The sequence below is a fragment of the Crocuta crocuta genome, unplaced genomic scaffold, assembly GCF_008692635.1.
Source record: "Crocuta crocuta isolate KB4526 unplaced genomic scaffold, BGI_CrCroc_1.0 scaffold580, whole genome shotgun sequence".
In the NCBI taxonomy this organism is placed as follows: Eukaryota; Metazoa; Chordata; class Mammalia; order Carnivora; family Hyaenidae; genus Crocuta; species Crocuta crocuta.
The window spans coordinates 1,304,569-1,328,924 of NW_027527940.1; the positions used below are offsets into that span (position 1 = coordinate 1,304,569).

At 39.5% G+C, this 24,356-nt stretch overlaps 2 protein-coding genes across 7 annotated transcripts in view; one reads left to right on the forward strand and one right to left on the reverse strand.

The window, feature by feature from the left end:
• ACAD11 (acyl-CoA dehydrogenase family member 11) overlaps nt 1-8,917 on the reverse strand; it is a 94,084-nt gene extending 85,167 nt beyond the window's left edge. Inside the window, exons 1-2 of one of the 5 annotated variants that reach the window (XM_077752286.1) lie at nt 8,211-8,917; nt 1,092-1,191 (exon numbers count right to left, since the gene is read on the reverse strand). In XM_077752286.1, the coding sequence (XP_077608412.1) occupies nt 1,092-1,191; nt 8,211-8,359 (249 nt within the window). In that variant the 5' untranslated portion in view covers nt 8,360-8,917. Of the gene's footprint in view, nt 1-1,091; nt 1,192-8,210 lie in introns of those variants that run through there. The other 4 variants (XM_077752289.1, XM_077752287.1, XM_077752290.1 and 1 more) reach the window with 4 other exon arrangements.
• A 35-nt stretch (nt 8,918-8,952) lies between these two features.
• UBA5 (ubiquitin like modifier activating enzyme 5) lies at nt 8,953-22,491 on the forward strand. Of its 2 annotated transcripts, XM_077752292.1 has the most exons (12): nt 8,953-9,297; nt 10,686-10,731; nt 10,841-10,930; nt 15,450-15,559; nt 16,345-16,431; nt 17,338-17,422; nt 18,570-18,674; nt 18,847-18,974; nt 20,929-21,064; nt 21,356-21,431; nt 21,573-21,679; nt 22,215-22,491. In XM_077752292.1, the coding sequence occupies exons 1-12, from the start codon at nt 9,137-9,139 to the stop codon at nt 22,296-22,298; spliced, it is 1,215 nt and encodes a 404-aa protein (XP_077608418.1). In that variant the 5' UTR covers nt 8,953-9,136; the 3' UTR covers nt 22,299-22,491. The 2 variants fall into 2 exon arrangements, with proteins under 2 accessions (XP_077608418.1, XP_077608419.1); XM_077752293.1 differs by lacking the exons at nt 8,953-9,297; nt 10,686-10,731 and having other exon boundaries at nt 10,844-10,925.
• The last annotated feature ends 1,865 nt before the right edge of the window (nt 22,492-24,356 follow it).

Consider the following 24,356-nt stretch of genomic DNA (forward strand, 5'->3'; position numbering starts at 1 on the left):
GAGCTGTGATGCTGACTCATGTGCCCCAGACTCAGTGGTGACTGATGAGGAGGAGAAACCATGCAGCTCACTTCAACAGCAGGAATAAAGCATCATTGATAAAGATTAACTAGAGTAGGGACATGACTGCACCTGTGACAAAGATGAGAGAGGCCAGCAGAGCCAAAGGTTGTGACAGAAGTGTTTGTAATCACCCTGGTGCTGGGATCATGACCTGAGCCGAAGTCTGATGCTTAACCAACTGAGTCACCCAGGCATTTCTCCTGGGATACAATTCAAGTGAAATTTTTATCAGGGAAACAAAATATATTATCTATTATTTAATAACATGAGATGACTTTTAAAGCAATTTAGAAGCACGTGGGTGACTTGGTGGGTTAAATGTCAGACTTCGCCTCGGGTCACTATCTCACAGTTCATGAGTTTGAGCCCCTCATTGGGCTCTGTGCTGACAGCTTGGACCCTGCTTGGATTCTCTCTTTCCCTCTCTCTCTGCCCTTCCCCTGCTTGTGAGTGCACGTTCTCTCGCTCTCTGTCTCTCTCTCTTTCTCAAAAATAAACATTAAAAAAATAAAAAATAGAAGCAATGTAAAATGGTTTGTGCATAAAAAGCATTTATTTGTCAACAAAGAATTCTTGCAAAATTTGTAGGGGCACCTGGGTGGCTCAGTTGGTTGAGTGTTCAACTCTTGATTTCGGCTCAGGTCATGATCCCAGGGTCATGGGATCAAGCCCTGTGTTGGACTCCACACTGAGTGTGGAGCCTGCTTGGGATTCTCTCTCTCTCGTGTGCTCGCGTGCTCTCTCTCTCTCTCTCCCCCCTCCCCTTCACCTGCCCCTGCTCCTCTTCCCAGCTCATGCTCTCTCCCTAAAATTAAAAAAAAAATGGGGGGTGGTGCCTGGGTGGCAATTGAATGTCTGACTCTTGATTTGGGCTCAGGTCATGATCTCACATTTCATCAGTTTGAGCCTTGAGTTGGGTTCTGTGCCATCAACAAGGAACCTGCTTGGGATTCTCTCTCTTCCCCTCTCTCTGCCCATCTCCCACTCTCTCTCTCGCTCTCAAGGATTATTGCATTTGTACACCATACCTTATGTGCTTTAGGAAGAAGTGACCCAGGTGGTTTTTTTCTGAGTACATATGCTTGAAAGCCCTTCCGGAGATAAAAGGTTGGATTAGAGTGTCCTGATCTAGATAAAAGTAGAGAAAAGATCAATTACAAAGATATATTTTCCTTCCCCCAATCCTACCAAAATATCAAAAGAAGCACAAAATGAAAATAATCAAGTTCAGTGCTGGGAAATCAACAGGGGTGCTACCAGCAGCTCAAAACATTAGCTTTTGGATGATATAATGTGGATGATAACATAGTGGCAGCTGGAGAATCTATAACACATAGGTAGAAGGGAGGATCTCACTCCCTGCCTACAATTCATGAATTTTATCAGTGGTACACCTAGAACAATGCCTAGATCTAAGTAAATGAAGGCTGGGAAAAGAGATTGTATGTAATCAGTCAGAAAATTAATTACAGGATGCTAGAATAGGTGGGTTAATGTCCCCTCATCTGCTGTTGGAGATATAACTCACAGATGCTTCACCAAGGCTAGCACCTAAGTATAGCTCTCCACAATGGGAATTCTGGTAAGCAAGAAGTCTGGACTAGGGTAAACATCTGGGCCAGGGAAGTACAACAGGGCCCCAAATAACTCACAGATACCAAGGCACTGGCTTTCCTTGCAAGATGAGCAAAAATTCTCAAATGGATTAAAACTATGCTCCAGATACCAAAACTATTCAATTGACACCTTCATTTACAATATGGGTAGTTTAGAATTACCCAACTTCTGAAGACTCCAACAGCATGAAAGAGAGGCCTTAACTAAATAATGAGAAGAATAATTCTCTGAGGTAATAGGTAACAGGAAAAAGTAAAAAAAAAAAAAAGTTTGAAGTTTCTCCCTAGGCTTTTAGCTTCCATCTGCAAAGGACGAAAGTACTCCAGATTGAATGTAGTAGCAGCTCTGCTGTCTACATCTTTCTTCTACAAGTCAGATCCATCCTCCCCAGGTATCATATCTAAGAACGCTGATCTTGGCACCAACTAATCCTGTGTGGATGCCTTTTAACACGGAAAAATGGAGATCACTGCCAGCAGTCAACAGGACCATCTCAGTGTGCCTGGGTGGCTCAGTCAGTTCGATCAGGTCATGACCTCAAGGTTTGTGGATTTGGGCCCCCCATTGGGCTCTGTGCTGTCAGCATGGAGTCTGGAGCCTGCTTTGGATTCTGTGTCTCCCTCTGTTTGCCCTTCCCTGCTCATGCTCTCTCAAAAATAAACAAACATTTAAAAAAAATTTTTTTAAAATAAAAGGACTACCTCAAGCTCTGTTGACTATCATGACATGGGATAATTTATTTGTGATGCTACAAAGAGTCATGTTGCAACGAAACTTACATTTTTTTTAATGCCAAAAGTCTGAATGGATGCATTTTTTGATGATGCAATCATATATGAAGTCCTAGCCTTTCAAGACGGTAAATGACCCAGGTGAAGTATAAAGAAAAAACAAAAAGCTTCTCATTGAAGGCAGAGTTACCATATGACCCAGCCATTCCACTCCTAGGTATACATCTAAAATAACTGAAAACACGTTTGTATAAAAACTTGTACATGGATGTTCATACTAGCACTATTCACAACAGCTGAAAAATGGAAACAACCCAAATGTCCACTAATAGATTGATGGATAAACAAAGTAATGGACTGTTAACCATAGAAGGAATGAAGTTCTGATACGTGCTACAAACAAGGATGGACTTTGAAAACATGATGCTAAGTGAAAAAAAGTCAGTTACAAAAGGCCATATATTATATGATTCCACTTCTTTGAAATGTCCAGAATGTGTAAATCCATAGTGACAGAAAGTGGATTAGTGGCTACTAAGGGATGGGAGGAGGGGAGAATTGGTAGGTAGGAGTTTCTTTCTGGGTTGATGGAAATGTTCTGGAAATAGAGGTGCTGATGACACAACATTGTGAATATACCTAAACCCACTAAATTGTTATTTTAAAATAGTTCAAATTTTAAATGTTCTATAATAAATTTTATCTCAAAAAGTCCCAGTGTCACTATACTTCAACAGAAAAATAAATTTAAAAAATATATATTTATGTTAAAAAAAAATCTCACCAAACTAAAATCTTTTTCTCTATGTACATATCTATCGTGGTTCCTAAAAAGACACCCCCAAAATGTAGAAGCCCACCTTGGGAAGATCATCACCAACACTGTGCACATAGTAATGACTAAATTTAACCACTCTAAACATCAGGTTGCCATATAATCCAGAAACCACTGATGGTTCCCATATGATAAGAATCATCAATAAGCCAAGAGCCATAACTATTGTTCAGGACTGGGACGTTTGGTGCTGAATGAAATGTGTTGCTGTAGCCAAAGAAAAGGAACTCTTGATTCGCCAAATCTTAGTTAACAAAGACGGAATCTTCGTATTTACATATGCAGTTAGGGAAATTTACTTGGTTGAAGAAGACTTTTAGACAATCAGTCTCATAAAAACCTAATTGACTAAGCTCTACATTGGTTCACTTGGAAACACACAAAGTCAGGGGCACCTGGGTGGCTCAGTTGGTTAAGTGGCTGACTCTCGGTTTTGGCTCAGGTCATGATCACATGGTTTGTGAGACTGGGCCTTGCATAACGGCTCAATGCTGACAGCATAAAGCTTGCTTGGGATTCTCTCTCTCTCTCTCTCTCTCTGCCTCTCCTTCCCCCTCAAAATAAATAAATAAACTAAAAAAGAAGCAGCAGCAGCAGCATACAAAGTCAGGAAACACAGTATTGCAGCAAGGCAATATCAGAGGAGTTTCTATAGCAGGGGCATCATGGTAATCCATGCAGCATTCTAGGGTCTCCTCTGTGACCCCTGTGTCCCTCTGGTGATGGCTCAGGTTCTAAGAAATGGGACCACACAGGTGCCACCCTGGCTTAGGAGCTACTGTCTCTAGTAACAATCCTCCAGACACAACTCCCAGCTTCCCAGCAAGGGACATGAGCAGTTTTGAGAACTTGCTACACCTATGGAAGCCCAAAGTATCCCACCAGATACTTAAAGTTCATTTCCAGGCCTTCCAGTTTATCTACAGTTTATCAATTATATTATTTTTACCAGAAGTAATGTTGCCTCGAAACACAGCGACATGCCACCTTTAAGGAGTTACCAGAGTAACAAAGCTAGAAAGTTAACTTAATTTGTCCATAGAGAAGGAGAAAAAGGTTTTTTAACCTTTTCTTCATATCTTGCTAGATAAGTCTCAGGCCAATAAGGTCATCCTAGTGAGTGGTTTCAGCTGTATCTCTAAGCTTCAGAAACAGAAATAACTGTAGGAATTTTTTTCAAAAGCAAGACATTTGAAAAAAGCCTCAATCCTGACAAGGGTGTTACTTATGTTTACAGCTATGTAGGCAGCCATCTTGTCCCTTGTCCTGGGATAAATCTGAAAATATTAAGGATTCACTGCTCTTTGATATTATTCCATCTCCTTTGGTTTTGAAACCACTGGTGGCACAATGACTATTCTGAGTGCGATCCCAAAGTTTATGACAAATGGACTTGGACCTTCTCTATCTACTCTGACAATTGAAAGTTTGAACTAAGAGACATTCCTCCTGCACTTTAGACTTGTACAACTGCAGTAACTTTTTTTTAAAATTCTTTTAAATGTTTGTTTTTGAGAGAGACAGAGCATGAGAGGGAGAGGGGCAGGGAGAGAGGGAGACACAGACTCTGAATCAGGCTCTAGGCTCTGAGCTGTCAGCACAGGGCTCGATGTACACGAACTGTGAGATCATGACCTGAGCTGTAGTCAGACGTTCAAATCGACTAAGCCATCCAGGCACCCCTGAAGTAACTTTTGATGTTAATGCTAACAGCATCTTAAATGTATATGCTCTAGATAAGAGATCAAGGAAATTAAACATTAAAAGACCACTGTCATGGTGTTTGAATGTGGAAAACATTGAGTACACAGAACAAGAGGCTTAAAAGTACAAAGCTAGAGATGAGAAGCAGAGAGGCAAAATATCCCCTAAAGACATGCTCTGATCCTATGATTTCAACAGTAAGGCCATGGTGGAAGATGAGACACATCCAAGCAGAATCAAAAATGAAGTCGAACAGAAGATGCCTGTTCTGGAACCATGACTGCAGAAATAGAACAAGCTGACCAACATACAACAAAACACATTCCACAGAGTTTTAAAGCCTAAAGGATCTTAATTTGTAGAAACTATGGTGACAGTTTTTAAAAATCATATTTGACCTATTTAATATATCACTGGACATTTTGAATACTTGAATACACACAGGTGAAGAGAATACAGGTTCATTTTATTCATATAATAAATGGAAAGTGCTATTCATTTTACAGAACAAAGCTATTTTTTTTTTCTTTTAGAGAGAGGCAGGCCGAGGGAGAGGGAGAAAGAGAATCTTAAGCAGGATCCATGCACAGCATGGAAAACGACAAAGGGCTTGATCTCACAACAGTGAGAGCATGACATAAGCTGAAATCAAGAGTCTGACACTTAACCAACTGAGCCACCCACACACCCTGAACCAAGTTATTTTAAAAATTTTTTTTTTTTTAATGTTTTTTTTTTTATTTCTAAGAGAGAGAGAGACAGCGTGAGCAGGGGAGGGTCAGAGAGAGAGGGAGTCACAGACTGAAACAGGCTCCAGGCTCTGAGCTGGCAGTCAGCACAGAGCCCGACGCGGGGCTCGAACCCACGAACCGCGAGATCATGACCTAAGCGAAAGTCGGACGCTTAACCGACTAAGCCACCCAGGCGCCCCAACCAAGTTATTTTTAAGTTAGCATCATTTGTTGGTGGGAGAGTGATGGAATCCAGAGCACTTAGTTTAAGACTGCCCCTCTCTAGTCCCAAACACCTCCCCTTTCCTATTTCCCAACACTCATCACTACTGTCATGAAACCCCTAGGATTGGTCTCATTATGTTTGTAGCTTTTAAGTAAGCTCTATGGCCAATGTGGGGCTTTAACTCACCATCTTGAGATCAACAGTCACATGCTCTCCTGACTGTGCTAGGCAGATGCCCCTCGTGCTCTTTATCCTTGTTTAGGTCATCAACAAAAGACCCAAATTCCCATATCACCACTTACCTACTACATTCTAATTCCCATAAGGCTCTGAACAGGCCCTGTTTTGTCTTCTCCTCCCTCCCCTCCCCCAACTCCTGATTATCTTTCCTCTGTGTACCCCTGGAACTCAGTGTCCTTCAGCACAATCACATACAGCTTCACTCTCTTCTCTGAATCGACCCTTCTACACCTTCTTGCTGTAACTAAAGCTTGAATGTCTCAGGAGGACTCTGTTTCCTTTGCAGGCCTCTAACATGGTAGATTTCCCCTCCCCCATCCCCCCCCCAACACTCGGCATGTGGGCCTGGAGATGGAATCTATGTCCTTCTTGATACTCATTGCCACTTGCAAACTCTTTGCCCTCCCTCCTGCCTAGCCCTTCAATCCAGCTTTGAATCTCATGAGACTAGTACACTCTACCCTTTCTTGTTGTAATCAACTACTCTTAGATCACTCCCACTCATTGCCTATTGATTCACTACTGCTCTTATATACACTACTCCTAGCTTCATTAATTTCAAAATCCACTCAGATGTTCATTCTAATACTCAGGTCTATTAGGTCCTTGAATTTAAAAAAAAATTTTTTTTTTAATGGTTTATTTATTTCTAGGAGAGAGACAGCGTGAGCAGGGGAGGGTCAGAGAGAGGGAGTCACAGACTGAAACAGGCTCCAGGCTCTGAGCTGGCAGTCAGCACAGAGCCCGACGCGGGGCTCGAACCCACGAACCGCGAGATCATGACCTAAGCGAAAGTCGGACGCTTAACCGACTAAGCCACCCAGGCGCCCCTAAAAAAATTTTTTTTAATGTTTTATTTCTGAGAGACAGCGTGAGCAGGGGAGGGTCAAAGAAAGGAGATACAAAATCTGAAACAGGCTCCAGGCTCTGAGCTAGCTGTCAGCACAGAGCCCGGCGGGGGGGCTCGAACCCGCTAACTGTGTGATCATGACCTGAGCCAAAGTCGGACACTCAACCGACTAAGCTACCCAGGCGTCCCACCTTGAATTCTTTCTACTCTAGTAATATTTTCCTTTTCACTCTAGGGGACACACCTTACACATCAACTCAAGCACCGCATAATGCATCCTCCCTGTAAAGCATTTCTATCTCTGACCATTATCTTTTCACTCACTCATGCTTGTCAGTACCTTGATTCCAACAATCTTTCAATCCTAGGCTCTACCATTCATCGATCATACTCTTTTAACATCCTTCCTTAACTCGTTTAAATTCGATGGTCAGTTACATAACCACCCTCTTCAACGCATCTTTAAAATACTTATTAAACCCCTCTCCAGATTATTTGCTTGGATTCTCCCATTCTGTTTTTTTCCTCCCTTAGTATTTATTTTGAGACGGAGAGTACTCCTGCAAGTGTGTGGGGGTTGGGGAAGAGGGAGAGCAGGAGGGTCAGAGAGAGGAGACATAAAGTCCCAAGCAGGCTCCCTGTTAAGCCAGACCAGAGCAAGATTCACGGTGGAGAACAGTATTCTCAGGACTATCATCCAGTTCCATTCCCTCACTTCAAAAAGAACTAAATCCCAAAATGCCGCTGTAATTTGCTAAGTGGAAGATCTAGGATTAGAATTCAGACCCGCAAGCTGGTGCCATTAACTCAACCTCCAAGAGTATTGCCAATTACAACGGAATTGCACCTGCTTCTCAAAAAAAAAAAAAAAAAAAAGGTAACGGTCACTGAAGCTGAGAAGAGCTCTTTGTATTCCACAAAGCTCCCAACCTTAACTGCCTCAGTGTATCTTCCAGGTACAGAACTAAATCCGTGAACAAAGATTCCTTCTCATAGCTGGAATCCTGAATAGTGTGGTGCTTCCATTACTGTCCTCGAATGGGAAATACGCAGGATGAAATGCAGGGGACCGCCGACGGCAGCTCCCACCTGCGGAGTGAGTCGGTGCAGGAAAAGCGGAGACGGGGGAAACTGCGAACCCACCCCAGGCCAAAGAAAGAAAAGCACAATGTACAGATTTGTTTCTGCTGGAGGAGAAGGCCGGCGTCGATACCTGTACTGGGCAACGGTCAGTTGGGCCTCGGGCTCGGCCCCAAAGCCGGACAAGTGCTGGTTTAGATAGGCCTCTAGGGACCCGGTGTCGAACTTGTGCTGGGGCAGCACTTCGATGGTGTCGGGCTCGGCGGAGGCACCGGCCTCCATGACTGCTTCTGCCGGTCGCAAAGACGCAGACTCCACAGTCCCTCCGTGCTCCGGGACCTCAGGCCTGCGGAGTGCCACGCCACAGCTTGGGGGCGAGGCCCCGCCGCTCCTGCCAATCACACACGCCCCTTGGGCGCCCTAACTGAGCAACACTGGCCCTTGAATCCGGTCGTTCAGGCTCTAGGCGGGTGGTGCCAGAGCACCTCTGTGTGCTCACACTTAAAATTTTCAGTTAGCCTCACAGTCGAGGCTGCTGTTCTAAAGAAGGCAAAGCCACGTTAGTCGCTCCTAAAACGAAGAGACCTCTTGCACCTCCAAATTTCACGCACCTCCAGGCGGAAAAGACGTACTGGGTCCGGTTCAGAAATGGGCCCGTCGAAAACTTGTGCTCAGGAAGAACAGATCCTGGGTGTTTCTCCTAACCGCCCGGCTGGAAAAGCACCATCGGAGGCCGTCAATTCTGATTGCTAAGAACCCGGCCCTGCCGCGGCCGGGCCTGTTAGGACCCGGCGAAGAAAGGAGCAAAGAGGAGCGGGTTTTTCTGAGGGGGAGCGGTGTTAGCAACACACCGGAAGCAGCAATGCGAGCGGACCGCTGGAGCGGCGGCGACGTGTCGTCTGTGCGACTGTGGGAGCACTTCCCCAGGGTTCCCGGCGAGGGAGGCGGCGGCTAGGTGCCTCCTCACGGACCCCTCGCGGGGCCTGCAGGCCTAGCAGCGTGGGGCGGCGGCGACGGCGAAGGCCGGGGCTGGGAGCGTTGGCGGCCGGCGTCCCAGCCATGGCCGGGTCTGTGGAGCGGCTGCGGCAGCGGGTGGAGGAGCTGGAGCGGGAACTGGCACAGGAGAGGAGTCGGCGGGCCGTGGGTGGCGGCGACGGAGGCGGCGGCAGGGTCCGCATCGAGAAGATGAGCCCGGAGGTGGTGGACTCGAACCCCTACAGGTGACCTGCGGTGCGGGTGGGAGGCCGGCGAGGGGGCGAGGTCGAGATCTCCGGGGAGTCAGGAGTGAGGCGCTCCCCTCCCGTGCAGTTCCCGCCGCCTCCCACCTCCCTCTTCTTTGGTCCTGCTCCCAAACGCCCGGGTTCAAGTCGCAGTACTGCGCGGGAGGTATTCTTCCTCTTAAAAAACAAAACCCAAGCGAGTCAGCCATATGGTGCTGCTCCCCGGCCCGCGGAGGACACGCGTCCGGTTTCCTGACGCCCTTGCCTCTGCTGTTAATCTGCCTCGTTCTGCATAAAACTGATAGTAATAACTTTCAAAAGATATTAAATATAAAATCCGCTGACCATAAACTTCGAATTTCCTAAAGGCTTTTCAAATTTTCAAAGTTGGGGGCGTGGTGGGAAAGCAAAATTCGCTTCGGTTTTAAAGCTTTTAGCCAGCTCGATACAGTGCAGGGGTTAAGAGGAAGGTCTCTAGGGGCGCCTGGGTGGCTCAGTCGGTTAAGCGTCCGACTTAGGCCCAGGTCATGATCTCACGGTTCGTGGGTTCGAGGTCTGTAGGGCTCTGTGCTGACAGTGTGGAGCCTGGTTGAGGAAGGTCTCTAGAACCAGATTGATGGGACTCAAATCCCAATTCTTAGTAGCTGAGCAACTATGGCAGATATTTGTGTTTAGTAGGGACCTATGGAACGAGTGAAATATTCACATAATACCTAAAACGGAAAATCCAGAAGTAACGTTAGCATGCTATTTAGAGATGTGTTAGTAAGAGTTGAAAATGAGGAAGGAGAGGAAAAGGGGAGTGGGGGCCAGAAGCTTGCAGAATTATAGCAAGCCTAGTAGAACTATTTGTAATATAGTGTAAACGAATGGGAATTTTATGTATATGGGTTTAAATATATAAAAAACCAAAATAACAGCAGACCAACAGTAGGTAAAGTACCTTTTAGAGTTCTTGGCATACAGTAGGTGCTTACCAAAAGTCGACATCATCCATTTTGGGCAGAGATAACTCCTCATGTTAAACATTAAATCTGAGTGTTAAATACATATGGTAAGAAAGCATGGGAGAATGTTGAAATTTTACTTTGACCTGCTTCATCTAGACCCTTAAATTTTAAGTCAAGTGTTTTCTTTGACCTTGACTGCCCATTAGAACGTCTCAGGTGTGTTAAAAAAAATCTTGTTGCATAGGCTACACTTGGAAGGCTATTCAAGCACAGGTGTTTTTAAAGCTTCCCGGGTGATCTGGTCTCACTTCGTAAAAGCCAGCTGAAAGATTTCTTTTAAAGCATTAGTTATGATTAAGTTTGTGTTTTTCTGTGATGTTGTATGTTTACCTATATACATATTAAAAGATTTTAATTTAAAACTTTTTTTGTTTTAAGCCGCCTGATGGCATTGAAACGAATGGGAATTGTAAGCGACTATGAGGTATGATAAACCTTTCAAAGCTTTCAAAGATGATTTCAGTACATGAAAATAATTTCTCACATTTTTGATGAAAAGTTAACCAACAAATATGTAATTTTGCATTTCACAGAAAATCCGTACCTTTGCTGTAGCAATAGTAGGTGTTGGTGGAGTTGGTAGTGTGACTGCTGAAATGCTGACAAGATGTGGCATTGGTAAGGTAAAAACATTTCTCTTTGCTTGTCACGTAGGGAACCTACTCACTTATGGAGTGAATCAGGTACAAATTAGGAACTTTTCCCTCATTGCTAACAGTTTACTGATTTGTGGTGTTCTTATTCAGATTGTTCTTTCTACCCAAAGGAGTTAAGACTTAACCATACCCAGGGGTGCCTGGGTGGCTCCGTCGTTAAGTGTCTGACTCTTATTTCAGCTCAGGTCATGATCTCACAGTTCATGGGTTCGAGCTCCACATCGGGCTCCTCTCTGACGGTGTGGAGCCTGNATGCTAATAAAACAAGGAATACCTAAATTGTCTTCAGTAATTTTTTGTTAGAGGTAATATGTTACAATTTGGACTTAAGTGTTTCAGATACAGAGCTTTGACACGAAGGTGGTTAAATTGATAATGTGTGAAACAAAAACATCTAACAAATAATTTTTTTTAACTTTATGTATTTTGAGAGAGAGAGAGAGAGAGAGAGAGCACGTGCAAGCGAGCATCCGAGCAAGGGAAGGGCAGAGAGAGAGACAGAAAATCCCAAGCAGGCCCCACGCTTTCAGCATAGAGCATAATGCGGTACTCAATCCTACAAACCATGAGATCATGAGCAGAAATCAAGAGTTGAATACTCAACTGACTGAGCCAACCAGGGACTCCTAACAAATATTATTTTTTAAATGTTTTTTATTTATTTTTGAGAGAGAGAGACAGTGTGTGAGTGGGCAATGGTCAGAGAGAGAGGGAGACCTAGAAACTGAAGCAGACTCCAGATTCTGAGCTGTCAGCACAGAACCCAAAGCAGGGCTTAAACGCACCAACTACAAGATGATGACCTGAGGCAAAGTTGTATGCTCAACTGACTGAGTCACTCAGGCTCCCCTAACAAATATTTTTGAACATGCTTTATACAAGATGAACTAGAAAGCATGTAGCTTTCTTACTTTTTTTCCCAAAGAATAGTCACTTTTTATTATTCAGAAATATTTTTAAACATTTTAGTGGGCAGCGTTGTATTAATTTTAGGTGTACAACATAGTGATTTAGCACATTACTCTTTATCATAAGTATAGTCAACAGCTGTCACCATACAACCTTATTACAATATTACTGACTATATCCCCTATGCTATACTTTTCATTTATTTCTTATTTTTTACCCAAAGAAAAATAACTTGAAAAGATAAGGGTGCCTGGGTGCCTCAGTCGGTTGAGCGTCTGACTTCAGCTCAGGTCATGATCTCACGGTTCGTGGGTTTGAGCCCCATGTCGGGCTCTGTGCTGACAGCTAGCTCAGAGCCTGGAGCCTGCTTCAGATTTTGTGTCTCCCTCTCTCTCTGACTCTTCCCTATTCATGCTGTCTCTCTCTCTCAGAAATAAATTTAAAAAAAAATTTTTTTAAAGATATATATATATATACACCCTGTGTTAACAACAGCTTTATTTACAATAGTCAAGATAATGGAAGCAGCCCAAGTGTCCCTACATAGATGAATGAATAAAGAAGCTGTAGGGTGTGTGAGGGTAAAATGGAATATTAGCCTTATAAAAGAATGAAATCTTGCCGTTCATAACAACATTGATGGACAAATACTATATGATTTCACTTCTATGTATAATTTAATAAAGAAAACAAACAAATCTGTTAAATACAGAAAACTGGTGGTTGCCAGAGGGGAGGTGGGTTGGGAGGCTGGGTAAGATAGGTAAGGAGTATTAAAAAAGAAAAACTTCAAGTTATAAAATAAATACCCCTCTTACACTTGGAATCGAACTGGAGAATGCTCTAGGTTGAGTCAGGCGCAGAGCTGAGGTGGGGCTGGGTTCATGAGACCATGAACTTGAGCCAAAATCAAGAGTTGGATGCTTAACTGACAGAGCCACCCAGGTGCCCCCCATGTTCCAAATTCTTAAGAGAAAGTGGTTTCAAAGGTGACATTTATCAATATAGAAAAGGCAACACAAAAATACCAGAAAAGTTTATTTAGACATTTTAAAGTCTTTCAAGAGGTTTACAAAAGCCAGTCAGCTTTTAGCTGACATAAGAACCCTGGCAGACTGACCTAGGATAGTAGATATCCCAGAGACTGAGATTCTAAGGTTTGAGTGTGCATCAGAATCTCTTGGAAGGCTTCTTAAAACCTAGATTGCCAGACCCTACCCTGGTGGTTTTGATTCTTGAGGTTTTGAGTGGAATTTGAATTTCAAACAAATTCCCAGGTGATTCTGATGTTCCTAGTCGGGGTAGGAGGAGGATAGACTTTAAGAACTGCTAGATCCTTAGGGTACCTGGGTGGCTAGGTAAGTGTTCGACTCTTGATTTTGGGTCAAGTCATGATCTCATGGTTTTGAGATTGAGCCTTGAGTTGGGCTCCGTGTGCTGACAGTGCAGAGCTTGCTTAAGATTCTCTCACTCCATCTCTCGCTGCCCCTTCCCGGCTCATGCTGCCCTCTCTCTCTCTCAGATAAACTTAAAACAAAAAACATGGCTAGATCCTTGCTACTCAGGCTGGTGTGCAAATTAGTAGCATCATCATCACCTGGGAGCTTGTTAGAACTGAAGACTTCCAGACCCTTCCAGATGTGAAGAATCAGAATCTGTATTTTATTTTTTTATGTTTTATTTACTTCTGAGACTGAGAGAGAGACCGCATGAGCAGTAGAGGGTCAGAGAGAGAAGGAAACACAGAATCTGAAACAGGCTCCAGGCTCTGAGCTAGCTGTTAGCATAGAGCCCGACACAAGGCTTGAACCCATGAACCGTGAGATCATGACCTGAGCCAAAGCTGGACACTTAACCAACTAAGCCACCCAGGTGCCCCCAGAATCTGTATTTTAACAAATCTCCAGATGATTCACATGCACATTAAACTTGGGACAGTGCGCCTGTATTTCTGAGGAGATCCAGGTAATGCTGATGGGCTGCTAGCCCAGGCCATGTTTTGAGTAGCAAGGATCTAGAACAGTAGTTATCAAATACTACTGTAATTAGAAACCTACGAAGTTCAAAATTTTGATGTCCAAACTGGAATAGAATGAGAATCTCTGGAGATGGGACCCAGACATCAGTATTTTTTTAAGAGATGGCCAGTGTATACTCAAGTTTGGGTGTACACTCAAGGATGTACATAGGTGAGTTTTAGAATTCTTTCCAGTATGTAAAATAGATAAACAAGAAGCTAATTCATGGAGTTAAGTAGGGAAGTGGAGGATTGGAGACTTAGATCCCACTTCTCACCACTGAAAGTTTCTGGAATACTTTGTGGTGACTTGGATCATCAGATTTAGATTAGCTGCTTTATTGAGAATACAGGTCTAAAAAGTGAGTGACTTATCCATGATAAGAGCTTATTGGTGACAGAGCTACAACTCAGTCTCCTATCCCCAAATTTGGGGTTTCCTGCCTGTATCTTATAAACCAGCTATGAGGCTGAAGAGTCAATTTAATACTTGGCCTGACTGAATAAATACTGTTGAATGAGCTAAATGAAACTTATTTTGGAGACTCTTAAGTCGGGTCAGAAAATTACCACAGGGGACAGAGGTGATATATTTTCTAGCAAGATACTAAGGGTTACCTAGGTGTTCTGTGGGATGTTAATTTTGTTGTTGTTAATAAGACCCTCCCCCCCCTTTTTTTTGTAATTTTAGCCATGCATAGGACAGCTGCACCACAAGCCACAGTCCCCCTTAGCCACCGCTGTAGGCCTTGCATCTGTGCTCGCCCTGTCCTCGCCTTTCCCCTCTTTTTGTTACTAAATTTAGGATGCTGAGAATAGTATTAAGAAGTCACAGAATTTTAGATTAAGAAAGGGACCTTGGAAATCTTTGGATGCAACCTGTTCTTATTGATAGGAAATGGGATCTTTAAAAAGGGGAGTGTGCGTCTGTGTGTGTGTTTTTGTGAGAGAGAGAGAGAGAGAGAGAAAGAAATGCTGTCATGCCTAAATATACAGCAGGAAACAACTTCCTGTTTAGTAATTCTATTTGGAATAATGGTTTAGCTATGGGTATGGATGGTGTTATAGTCACAAAAGGAGTCATATTAACACTATAGTTTTAAGATAACAGTATTTTAAGATACAGTATTTTTAAAATCTTATTTTAAAAATCATTTATCTAATGTGTTCTTGGCCTTTAGTAAACAATCGGAATGAAATGGAATAAACATTAATTTCTCAGTGGATCATATGGAGAGGCAGTAAGTGTTATGGTTAGGGTGCAGATGCTGGATTGAGAATGCCTGAATTTGAATTGCCTTTCTGCATATATTAGCTGAGTGATGCTTTTGAGCATGTGCTGTGGTTGTCTCATTTATGAAGGGAATTAAAGTACCCATGTACTTACCTCATGTGAGCATTAAATGAGTTAATATAAGGCACCTAGTATTTTAGAGTTAGCTAGTATTATTGCTGTTAACCTGTTAAACCCATCAAATGTAAAGTCCACTAGTTTATTCTTTGTTATTTTTTTTGTTTTTTGGTATTTTTTTCATCAAAATACCACTATTTTCATTTTAGTTGCTACTCTTTGACTATGACAAGGTGGAACTGGCCAATATGAATAGACTTTTCTTCCAACCTCACCAAGCAGGATTAAGTAAAGTTCAAGCAGCAGAATATACTTTGAGGTAAATGGAACAGTGATTAAAGACTATATTTAGTGACATCTTAGTTTGTATATTTTGTATAAGTTAACCTAATGCATGAATTTTTCTCTATAAAAATGCAGGTTTTACTTACATGAATTCTCTTACCTCTTGGAACTGTGTTGGCAACCTTTTTCAGTATAGTGCTAGATAGTAAACATTTTAGGCTTTGAGGGCCAACTATGAAACTACCTACCCTCAAACCATGTAGCTGTAGTGTGATGGCAGCTATAGGCAACACAAAAATGAATGAACATGGCTGTGCTCTGATAAAACTTTGTTTTTGGACTCTGAAGTTTAAATTCCATGTAATTTTAGCATGTTATGAAATATTGTTCTGTTCTTTTTCTCCTGCCACCATTTAAAAATGTAAAAACCGTTCTTAGCTTGCAGGCTTCTTAAAAATAGGCCAGATTTGGCCCACTTTGCCAACCCTTATTCTAGGAAGTTTCTTTGTGGCTCCAAACATCTTGCACTGAATTAAATAAGGAACAAAGGAGTTCTTTTGTCAGGAAGGGGTACAGCTCACCTAGTTGATGAAGACTTAATTCCCAGCACACAGATGGTGGGAACATTTCTGTTATCCGGCAATCAACATAGTCCTCCTAGTGGGGCAAAAGAGGTAGAAGAGGACTTTGGATTTACTTTGAATAGCCTGAATTCCATTTTTCTTACCTGTGCTAAATGATCTTTCACTTTTTCAGTTCTTTTTCCTGTTTAATATTCCTACTAATAGTTTTTATAATCATTCCCTTTTTCCCTCTTAGGAACATTAATCCAGATGTTCTTTTTGAAGTACACAACTACAATATAACCACAGTAGAAAACTTTCAACATTTCATGGATAGGATAAGGTAAAATTTTACTGTGAATGTTTTGTACAGTGTCCAGCTCAGTTAAATAAGTATTATTAGAAAATCTATTGATGTTGGGGCCCTGGGTGGCTCAGTGAGTTAAGTGTCCGACTTTGGCTCAGGTCATGATCTCATGGTTCATGAGTTCAAGCCCTGTGTCAGGCTCTGTGCTGACAGCTCAGAGCCTGGAGCCTGCTTCAGATTCTGTGTCTCCCTCTCTCTGCCCTCCCTTGCTCATGCTCTGTTTCTGTCTCTCTCTCAAAAATAAATAAACATTAAAATTTTTTTTAAAAAAATTAAAGAATCTACTGATCAGTAGATTCAGAATCTACTGATTCAGTGAGTTGGTAGATTTGATATATATATACATATTTTTAAATAGTTTATTGATACATATTTTTGTTTTTGAATAGTTAATTTTTGTGGGTTAGTAACTCAGTAAAAAGTAAATATTGTCCAAAAAACAATAGTAACAACAATAAAAAATCAAAACCCAAAAACTCTGTTGTTATGATATAACAAGGGGTCCTCAATTATAAGTTCTGTGTTCTAGATTATATTTCTATATGAAGGTGGTTTTCTGCAGACTGTAACATCACTGAGATCCTGAATTATATTCAATTCAGTGAACTGAGTGAAAAATAAAAGTCTGTGAAAGCTGATAGGGGAATGGTAACTTTTGCGAACAGACTTTATACTTCTTGTGTCTTCTGTGAGAAGCACTGTAGTGTTGATGTTATATACATATCAGTTACTCAGTACGTACTGGATCTTTAACATTACTGTGTCATAACTGCACTCAAACATTTATCAAAAGCATAAATGTGTGACTGAACAAAGTCATAATTAGAGTTTGTTTTGTGTCCTGATTTTTTCCCCCAAATAAAATTCATTTTCTTTACCTAGTAATGGTGGATTACAAGAGGGAAAACCTGTTGACCTAGTTCTTAGCTGTGTGGACAATTTTGAAGCTCGAATGACAATAAATACAGTGAGTATTCCCGTTGTATAAGATGTTACACTCATTGATTCATCTGTTTTCTTGTATAGTTGTGTATTTAAACCCTTTTATAATGTGTTTCATTAATTTTTAATGTTCTCTTAGCCTACTTTTAAAATTTATTCTAAGGTGCCTAGGCAGCTCAGTTGGTTAAGTGTCCACTCTTGATTTCAGCTAAGGTCATAATCTCACGGTTTGTAACTTTGAGCCCCACGTCAGACTCTGTGCTGACAGTGTGAGGTCTGCTTAGGATCCTCTCTTTCCCTCTCTTTCTGCCCCTCCCTTGCTTGTCCTCTCTCTCTCAAAATAAGTAAGCATTAAAAAAAGTTTTATTTTAATAGCTGTGGGACCTGTCTAGCTTTGCTAGTGTGGCTAATGTTTCAGTATCCTATTCTTTGTTATGCCAGTAGAGGAAACTATAAATAGTAGATACTTCTGATGTACAATTTTAAAAATAAATGACTGTCTTATAATGTTGTATTCTATGTTCAACATTGGTTTTAATTTTTGTTACTTTATTAAGTAAAGATAAAAATGTGTATAAATTGCTTACAAACCTGTTTTCTCAGAAATAAAACAATTCTTTTGAATTGCTGTGTTTTCAACTTTTCAGAAGATATTTTGCAGTTTTTTGTTATTGAGATTATTGTAGAAAAATGAATTTTTACATTAATAAGAAATCAGTAAATTTAAATGGCTCAATTTAATGAAATATTTATTGGCTGCTTTGAATGCTGTCAGTTTACTTAAAAAAAATGTTTAAAAAATTTAGAGTGGGGTTGGGGTGGGGGAGGGCAGGGGGAGTGGAGGGAGAGGGAGAGAGAATCTTAAGGCTCCATGCTCAGCATGAAGCCTGAGATGGAGCTCAGTTCCATGACCCTTGTATCATGACCTGAGCTGAGAAATCAAGAGTGGGACACTCGACCCACTGAGGCATCCAAGTGTCCCCAGTTTACTTTTTGTTTTTAAATAGAGAGTGGCAGTTGACCAGGAATTCCATTATTGATAACTTTCCTCTTTTGAAACATTTAAAAAACCATTTGGTAATCCATTTAGTTAAGCCCCAATTTTTCATGAAATAACTTTTGATAAATTACTTCTTGTTTTTGTTCTAATGTTTTCATCTGTTTCTCCTAAGGCTTGTAATGAACTTGGGCAAACATGGATGGAGTCTGGGGTCAGTGAAAATGCAGTTTCTGGGCATATACAGCTCATAATTCCTGGAGAATCTGCTTGTTTTGCGGTATGCATGACTCATTTTGGCTTATTAACTAAAGTATTGAAAATGTATTTTGTATTGAAAATGTATTATAATTCAAAGAAAAAAAACTTTGAATGTGACAATACTATTCTGAGCATGTTATCTTTTTCCCTTTCATTTTGAAATATATTTTCTTTCATTCTTTTTCATGTAGTGTGCTCCCCCACTTGTAGTTGCTGCAAATATTGACGAAAAGACTCTGAAACGAGAAGGTGTTTGTGCAGCCAGTCTTCCTACCACTATGGGAGTGGTTGCTGGGATCTTGGTACAAAATGTGTTAAAGTGAGTGAGGGCTAATTTTTCTGAATAGTCTTGTTTGCTTTTGATAGAAATAGATTTCACAAATCATTTCAAATACTAAAATTACCAGCTACATATTTAGTTTTTTAAAGTACAGCTTTATGTATGGTTTTTATATATGTATAATACATTAAGTACTTTAAATTTACATGTATATTTAGTATATCTAATTTAAACATACATATTAATATGCATACATGTGTGTTACTCTGTGCATTTAGAATAGGTCTTATTAAATGGTACAGTGGTACTGGTGTATTTGTTTATGAAGTATTAACCAAATGATTTAAATCTCTTTAGGTTTGACCAAAGAACGTAAACACTCTTATTTACTTAACTCTTACTAAAAATAATACGAATGTGATTGAACATTAAGAGGACAATACCTCTGAGCTCAGAAAAAAAGATACTCAGCCACCACACCATCTAAACTATAGTGAAAAAGGACAAAGGTTTCTTTGCAGCTAAGATTAATGTCAAAGAGATTTTGAATCAACTCACATTTTATTAAGAGGAGAAACCCTTTAGGTGTTTCCTTCCTCAGGCCATTTTTTTCTTACTTTACAATTTTAAAAAGCTTAGTTTCCAAACCTTCCAGTATAATAAGAACAAACTGCACACGATATAGGGAGGTACCCTAATATCAGAAGTGTCAGCTACCAGCAAAGAAATTGTAAAAAGCATACCTAAGAACTCTAAAGGCAAGGGTCTAGGGCTATTTTATATAAGAGCAATAATAGCCTATAAAAACTTCAGTAGGCCCTATCCAAACAAAATATTTTACAGTATGTTACAAAAAGGGAGGGGGAAAAATCATGGCTATAAACTATTCTTTTAAGGATGTGTCCTATTTAGCCATCCCCCTATGGATGGACATTTAAGCTACTTAGATTTTTTTTTGATGGTATTAACAAGGCTGCAAAAAACCAAAAAACAATGCTGCAAACAGCATCTTATCTATATCTGTAAGTTAGATTTTTGTAGATAGGAATTTTTAGAAGTGGAATTTCTGAGTTTATGCAGTATTTATTTTGACAGATATTACTAAATTCTCCTTCAGAAGGATGTACATTTCTATCACAGGGTAGGATTACCTGCTTCACCCATACCAGTTCATAACATTGGGTATCATCAAACTTTTTATTTATTTTTAAAAATTTTTTTAATGTCTTTATTTTGAGAGACAGAGAGTGAGCAAGGGAGGGGCAGAGAGAGAGAGGGAGACACAGAATCCGAAGCAGGCTCCAGGCTCTGAGCTGTAAGCACAGAGCCTGATGCAGGGCTCGAACCCATGGACTGTGAGATCATGACCTGAGCCGAAGTCGGATGCTTAACCAACTGAGCCACCCAGGTGCCCCTCATCAGACTTTTTAATCTTTGTCAAATGATAGGTAAAATATGGGTATTTTAATTTTCAGGTATTCATGAAAAGGGGTGAGCACTTAGAGTTTTCTATGAATTGTCTGCTTCAGATCATTGACTCAGTTTTTTGTCTTGTGCACTCAGTGCAAATGTTTTTCCTGTTGTTTATATTTTGTATGTGATTTTTCCTCTCTTTATGAGCTTCTAAAAGGAATCAGATTAGGACAGTTAGGGAACATGAGAGCTTTAGGGCATATTGGAAATGTTCTGTATTTTGATCTGGTAGTGATTACATGGGTCAGGATTTTCGGAAAATTTCATTGAGCTGTACATTTAAGATTGTAAATTGCATACTAAGATATATATATATACGTATATATATGTATATATAAAAGCTTTAAAAAGTAAGATTTAGTACCAATCTCAGGGATTCTTCTCCACCTTTTAATCTGACAACAGTACTTTAAGTACTATTGCTTATTACAAAAATTATTATGTACTTCAAGGTCATTTTTTAAAAATTTAGTTCTTTTATGGTTTATTTATCTAAGTGTACTTTGATTTGTTTTTCTAGGTTTCTGTTAAATTTTGGTACTGTTAGTTTTTACCTTGGATATAATGCAATGCAGGATTTTTTCCCTACTATGTCCATGAAGCCAAATCCTCAATGTGATGACAGAAATTGCAGGAAGCAACAGGAAGAATACAAGGTATACATCAATCCATCAGAATGTACGAGAGGTCATACTGTTTGGACAATAAGTTAAAACAATTACTTAGATTTGAAAAATAAGATAAATGGATTCTAGATTTTTATTTATTGTATCTCTAGGGGGTAAATGTTAGTAAAAAATTAAATTCACTTTGCTACAAAAGTGAAACAGTTTGTTTGAAATCCTTTTCTGCTTTTGGTAAAATAAAAAGCCTGTCTGCATTTTTGATTAATGCTTTAGAGGCCTGAGAATGAGTAAGAATACTTTAATACTGTTTGATTTCTACAGAAAAAGGTAGCAGCACTGCCCAAACAGGAGGTTGTTCAAGAGGAGGAAGAGATAATACATGAAGACAATGAGTGGGGTAGGAATTCTTTCATATATTGAAATGGCAGCGTGAAACAAAATCTCTTATGGGAGGGAATATCATTATAATTAAATTATCCAAACTCTGAATAATTAAATTTCCTTGAAAACTCTTGTAATATCACATTTAACTCTATAGGTATTGAGTTGGTGTCTGAGATTTCAGAAGAGGAACTGAAAAATTCTTCAGGTCCAGTTCCTGATTTACCTGAAGGAATTACAGTGGCCTATACAATTCCTGAAAAGGTACATTTAAAACCTGACTTACCATAAGTAAATGTCAGAGAAGAGGAAATGTCTACTTACCTTCTTTCATCTTTATCCTATTTTATAATGCCAATGCAGTATTTCCTAATTTGGATATTTTATGCTATCAGAGTTAAGGCATGTGAGAGAGGTATTCAGTGTTAATGTGGAAATATGCAGTACATTTTCAGCTGTTTGAAACACAGACCTAAAATAGTGTTGTTGACTTGTTAATGGAGCAAGTAAAGTCGATTTTGATTAAATGAAGATACCATTTTTTATACTGAGTTTTAGCCATAATACCATTTAAAAATACCACTTCAGTAGAGACCTTAGTAATGTTGAAATTACTGCCTTTTAAGTCAAAATATTGGTGGGGAAAGTAAAAAAACTGTCTCTCCTAAAAATGAGAAGGTATATTTATTAGTTTACTTTATAAACTAGTTGAACATAATTAAAACTTAGTGATTATATACCCCTAAGCATCAAGACTTTTAGACAGTTATTTTTTCACTATGTTTCCCTCATTTGATAGCAAGAAGATTCTGTAGCTGAGGTAACTGTGGAAGATTCTGGTGAAAGCTTGGAAGACCTCATGGCCAAGATGAAGAATATGTAGATAATGGACTAACCTATATTTTATTTCCTGAGTTTAATCCAATTTCCTTGGAATTAAAAAAATAATTTAAAAACTGATAAAGCTTAGGGCAACATTAATTGATACGTAATCTTTACAGAATTGTTATACTTGTTCAAAGTACTGTATTGCTTATCAGTTTCTCCCTTCAATGAAATCAGTAACTCTCCTAAAACTCATGTTTCATTTCATTTACTAAAACTTAGCCACTGAAATGTTTTGGCCTTTTTGGAGGGTGGGAAGAAAGGACCAATAATATGCTATATTTCTTTTCTTTGCATGAATTCTTTGTGGTCTGTTGTCTGAGGTCATGGACAATAAAGTAGTATGTGCTTCTCAAATATAGGAAAAGGGCAGGAGGTACAACAGTGGTTAGAGTTAGCAGGCATCCCCTCATTGTGTTTAGAATCACTCCCTACAAGAAAACTATCTACTATCATTAACTTGGCCAACAGTGAAATTAAAATAACCTATAAAATAAAAATATCCTCTCAAATGTTATCTGATGAACTACAAACTGAAATGTATTGAGAAAGTATTGGGTAAGTTTGTAAACCTGTAAGTTATATATTAAAAACGAGACAAAGGCAAACAAAAGGAAACTTTCTTCACAGATAAACAAATGAAATATACTTTCAGGAAGTGCAAGTTATTATATTTCTGTACTGACCAAGGAAAAGAAATCATAGCATCTGTGGGACATCTATATCTGGAGTCACTGTACTTTATTTTGAGGAGCAAGGAACAAATTTAGGCTAAGATCATCTATATTATACCCATGATAGGGGCTACCTTCAGAATATTTAAATTTGATTCTCTAGATAATTAGATAGTTATCCTATATTGTGGGCATAAAAGAGACGTAAGTTACCTCTGTAATGACTGAGGTGTTATTTATTCATTGGGAGAGAATCAGTTGCCCTGATTATGACCACCAAATTATAATTTGATAAACTTGTTTTCTCTGGAGTTGCAAACAAATAATGAAAGTTTAAAGAGCCTTGGATAAATCCCAATGGTTTGGAGACCAATAAAAAAAACTCTGCATGGGTAACCATTATCAGTAGGATGTTACTATGCTATGCTAATCTTCTATTTTGATGATTTTTTGCTTTGAACATAGTAATATCTAGCTTTATTTCTAGGGAAGAACTGTTAGTACAAGATGAAAAATGCAGTCTTCCCTTGTAAAGTTCTAAAAACTGATTTCAGAAAGTTCCAAATATCAGATATGTTCAGTATATTTGTTTTGAGATTCTAGAATCATACAGTGATTCTTATGTTTTAGAGTGAGGTTAGGAAAGTAGGATTGTTCTAGCTTTTGAAACTTATTTATGTTGGCTTGGTAGGTCATTTGCAATTAAAAAAAAATCAGTGAATTCATCTGTAAAATATTTTTTTCTAGTTACTCAAGATATTTTGAATTTCAAAAAAGAAACATAGCCTTTCAAAAATAATCCCATTTCTTTGGGACCCCTGGTAAAGATCTGCTTATAATTTAAAAATTATATAGTTTGATAAAGTATAATAGTTAGAATGTACCTTTGTTCTTTTAACATGGGATTTCACACTGCTGGTGTTTTTTACTGCATCAAATCTTAGATCTAAGTTATATAATTTTTTGTCTAATATATTTCATTAACAAATAATTATGGATTATTTACCAGAAAAAACTCTGCTAAGGTATCTTTTGCTACCTGGATTGCTCCTTGGACAATCTGTTTGCCATGAAAACCTACAGGAGCTGATAACAAGAAATTAATCAACACTGAGTTTTACATTACTAAATAAAACCAGTGCTTGACCAGATTTCTAAAAACTATTGTTTCTAGAAATATGAAAGAAGGAAACACACTTCCAAATTTGCCTTAGCACAAAAGCTTTATAGTAAAACAATTATGCTCGACTCCCTTCCCCATTGTTAATGGGAAGTTAATTTATGTACTGCTTAAATGTTTTATTTAGTAAAAAAAAAAAACATATTATGGGTTTCCTCGCATAAAAATACTACTTGAATACCTACAGCCACAACAACACAAA

Excerpts from the sequence above, each read along its gene's own strand:
- UBA5 (XM_077752292.1), top strand. The coding sequence starts at position 9,137 with ATGGCCGGGTCTGTGGAGCGGCTGCGGCAGCGGGTGGAGGAGCTGGAG. Across the intron at positions 9,298-10,685 it reads GTGGACTCGAACCCCTACAG|CCGCCTGATGGCATTGAAAC; the intron begins GTGACCTGCGGT and ends TTTTGTTTTAAG. Across the intron at positions 21,432-21,572 it reads ACATGAAGACAATGAGTGGG|GTATTGAGTTGGTGTCTGAG; the intron begins GTAGGAATTCTT and ends TTAACTCTATAG.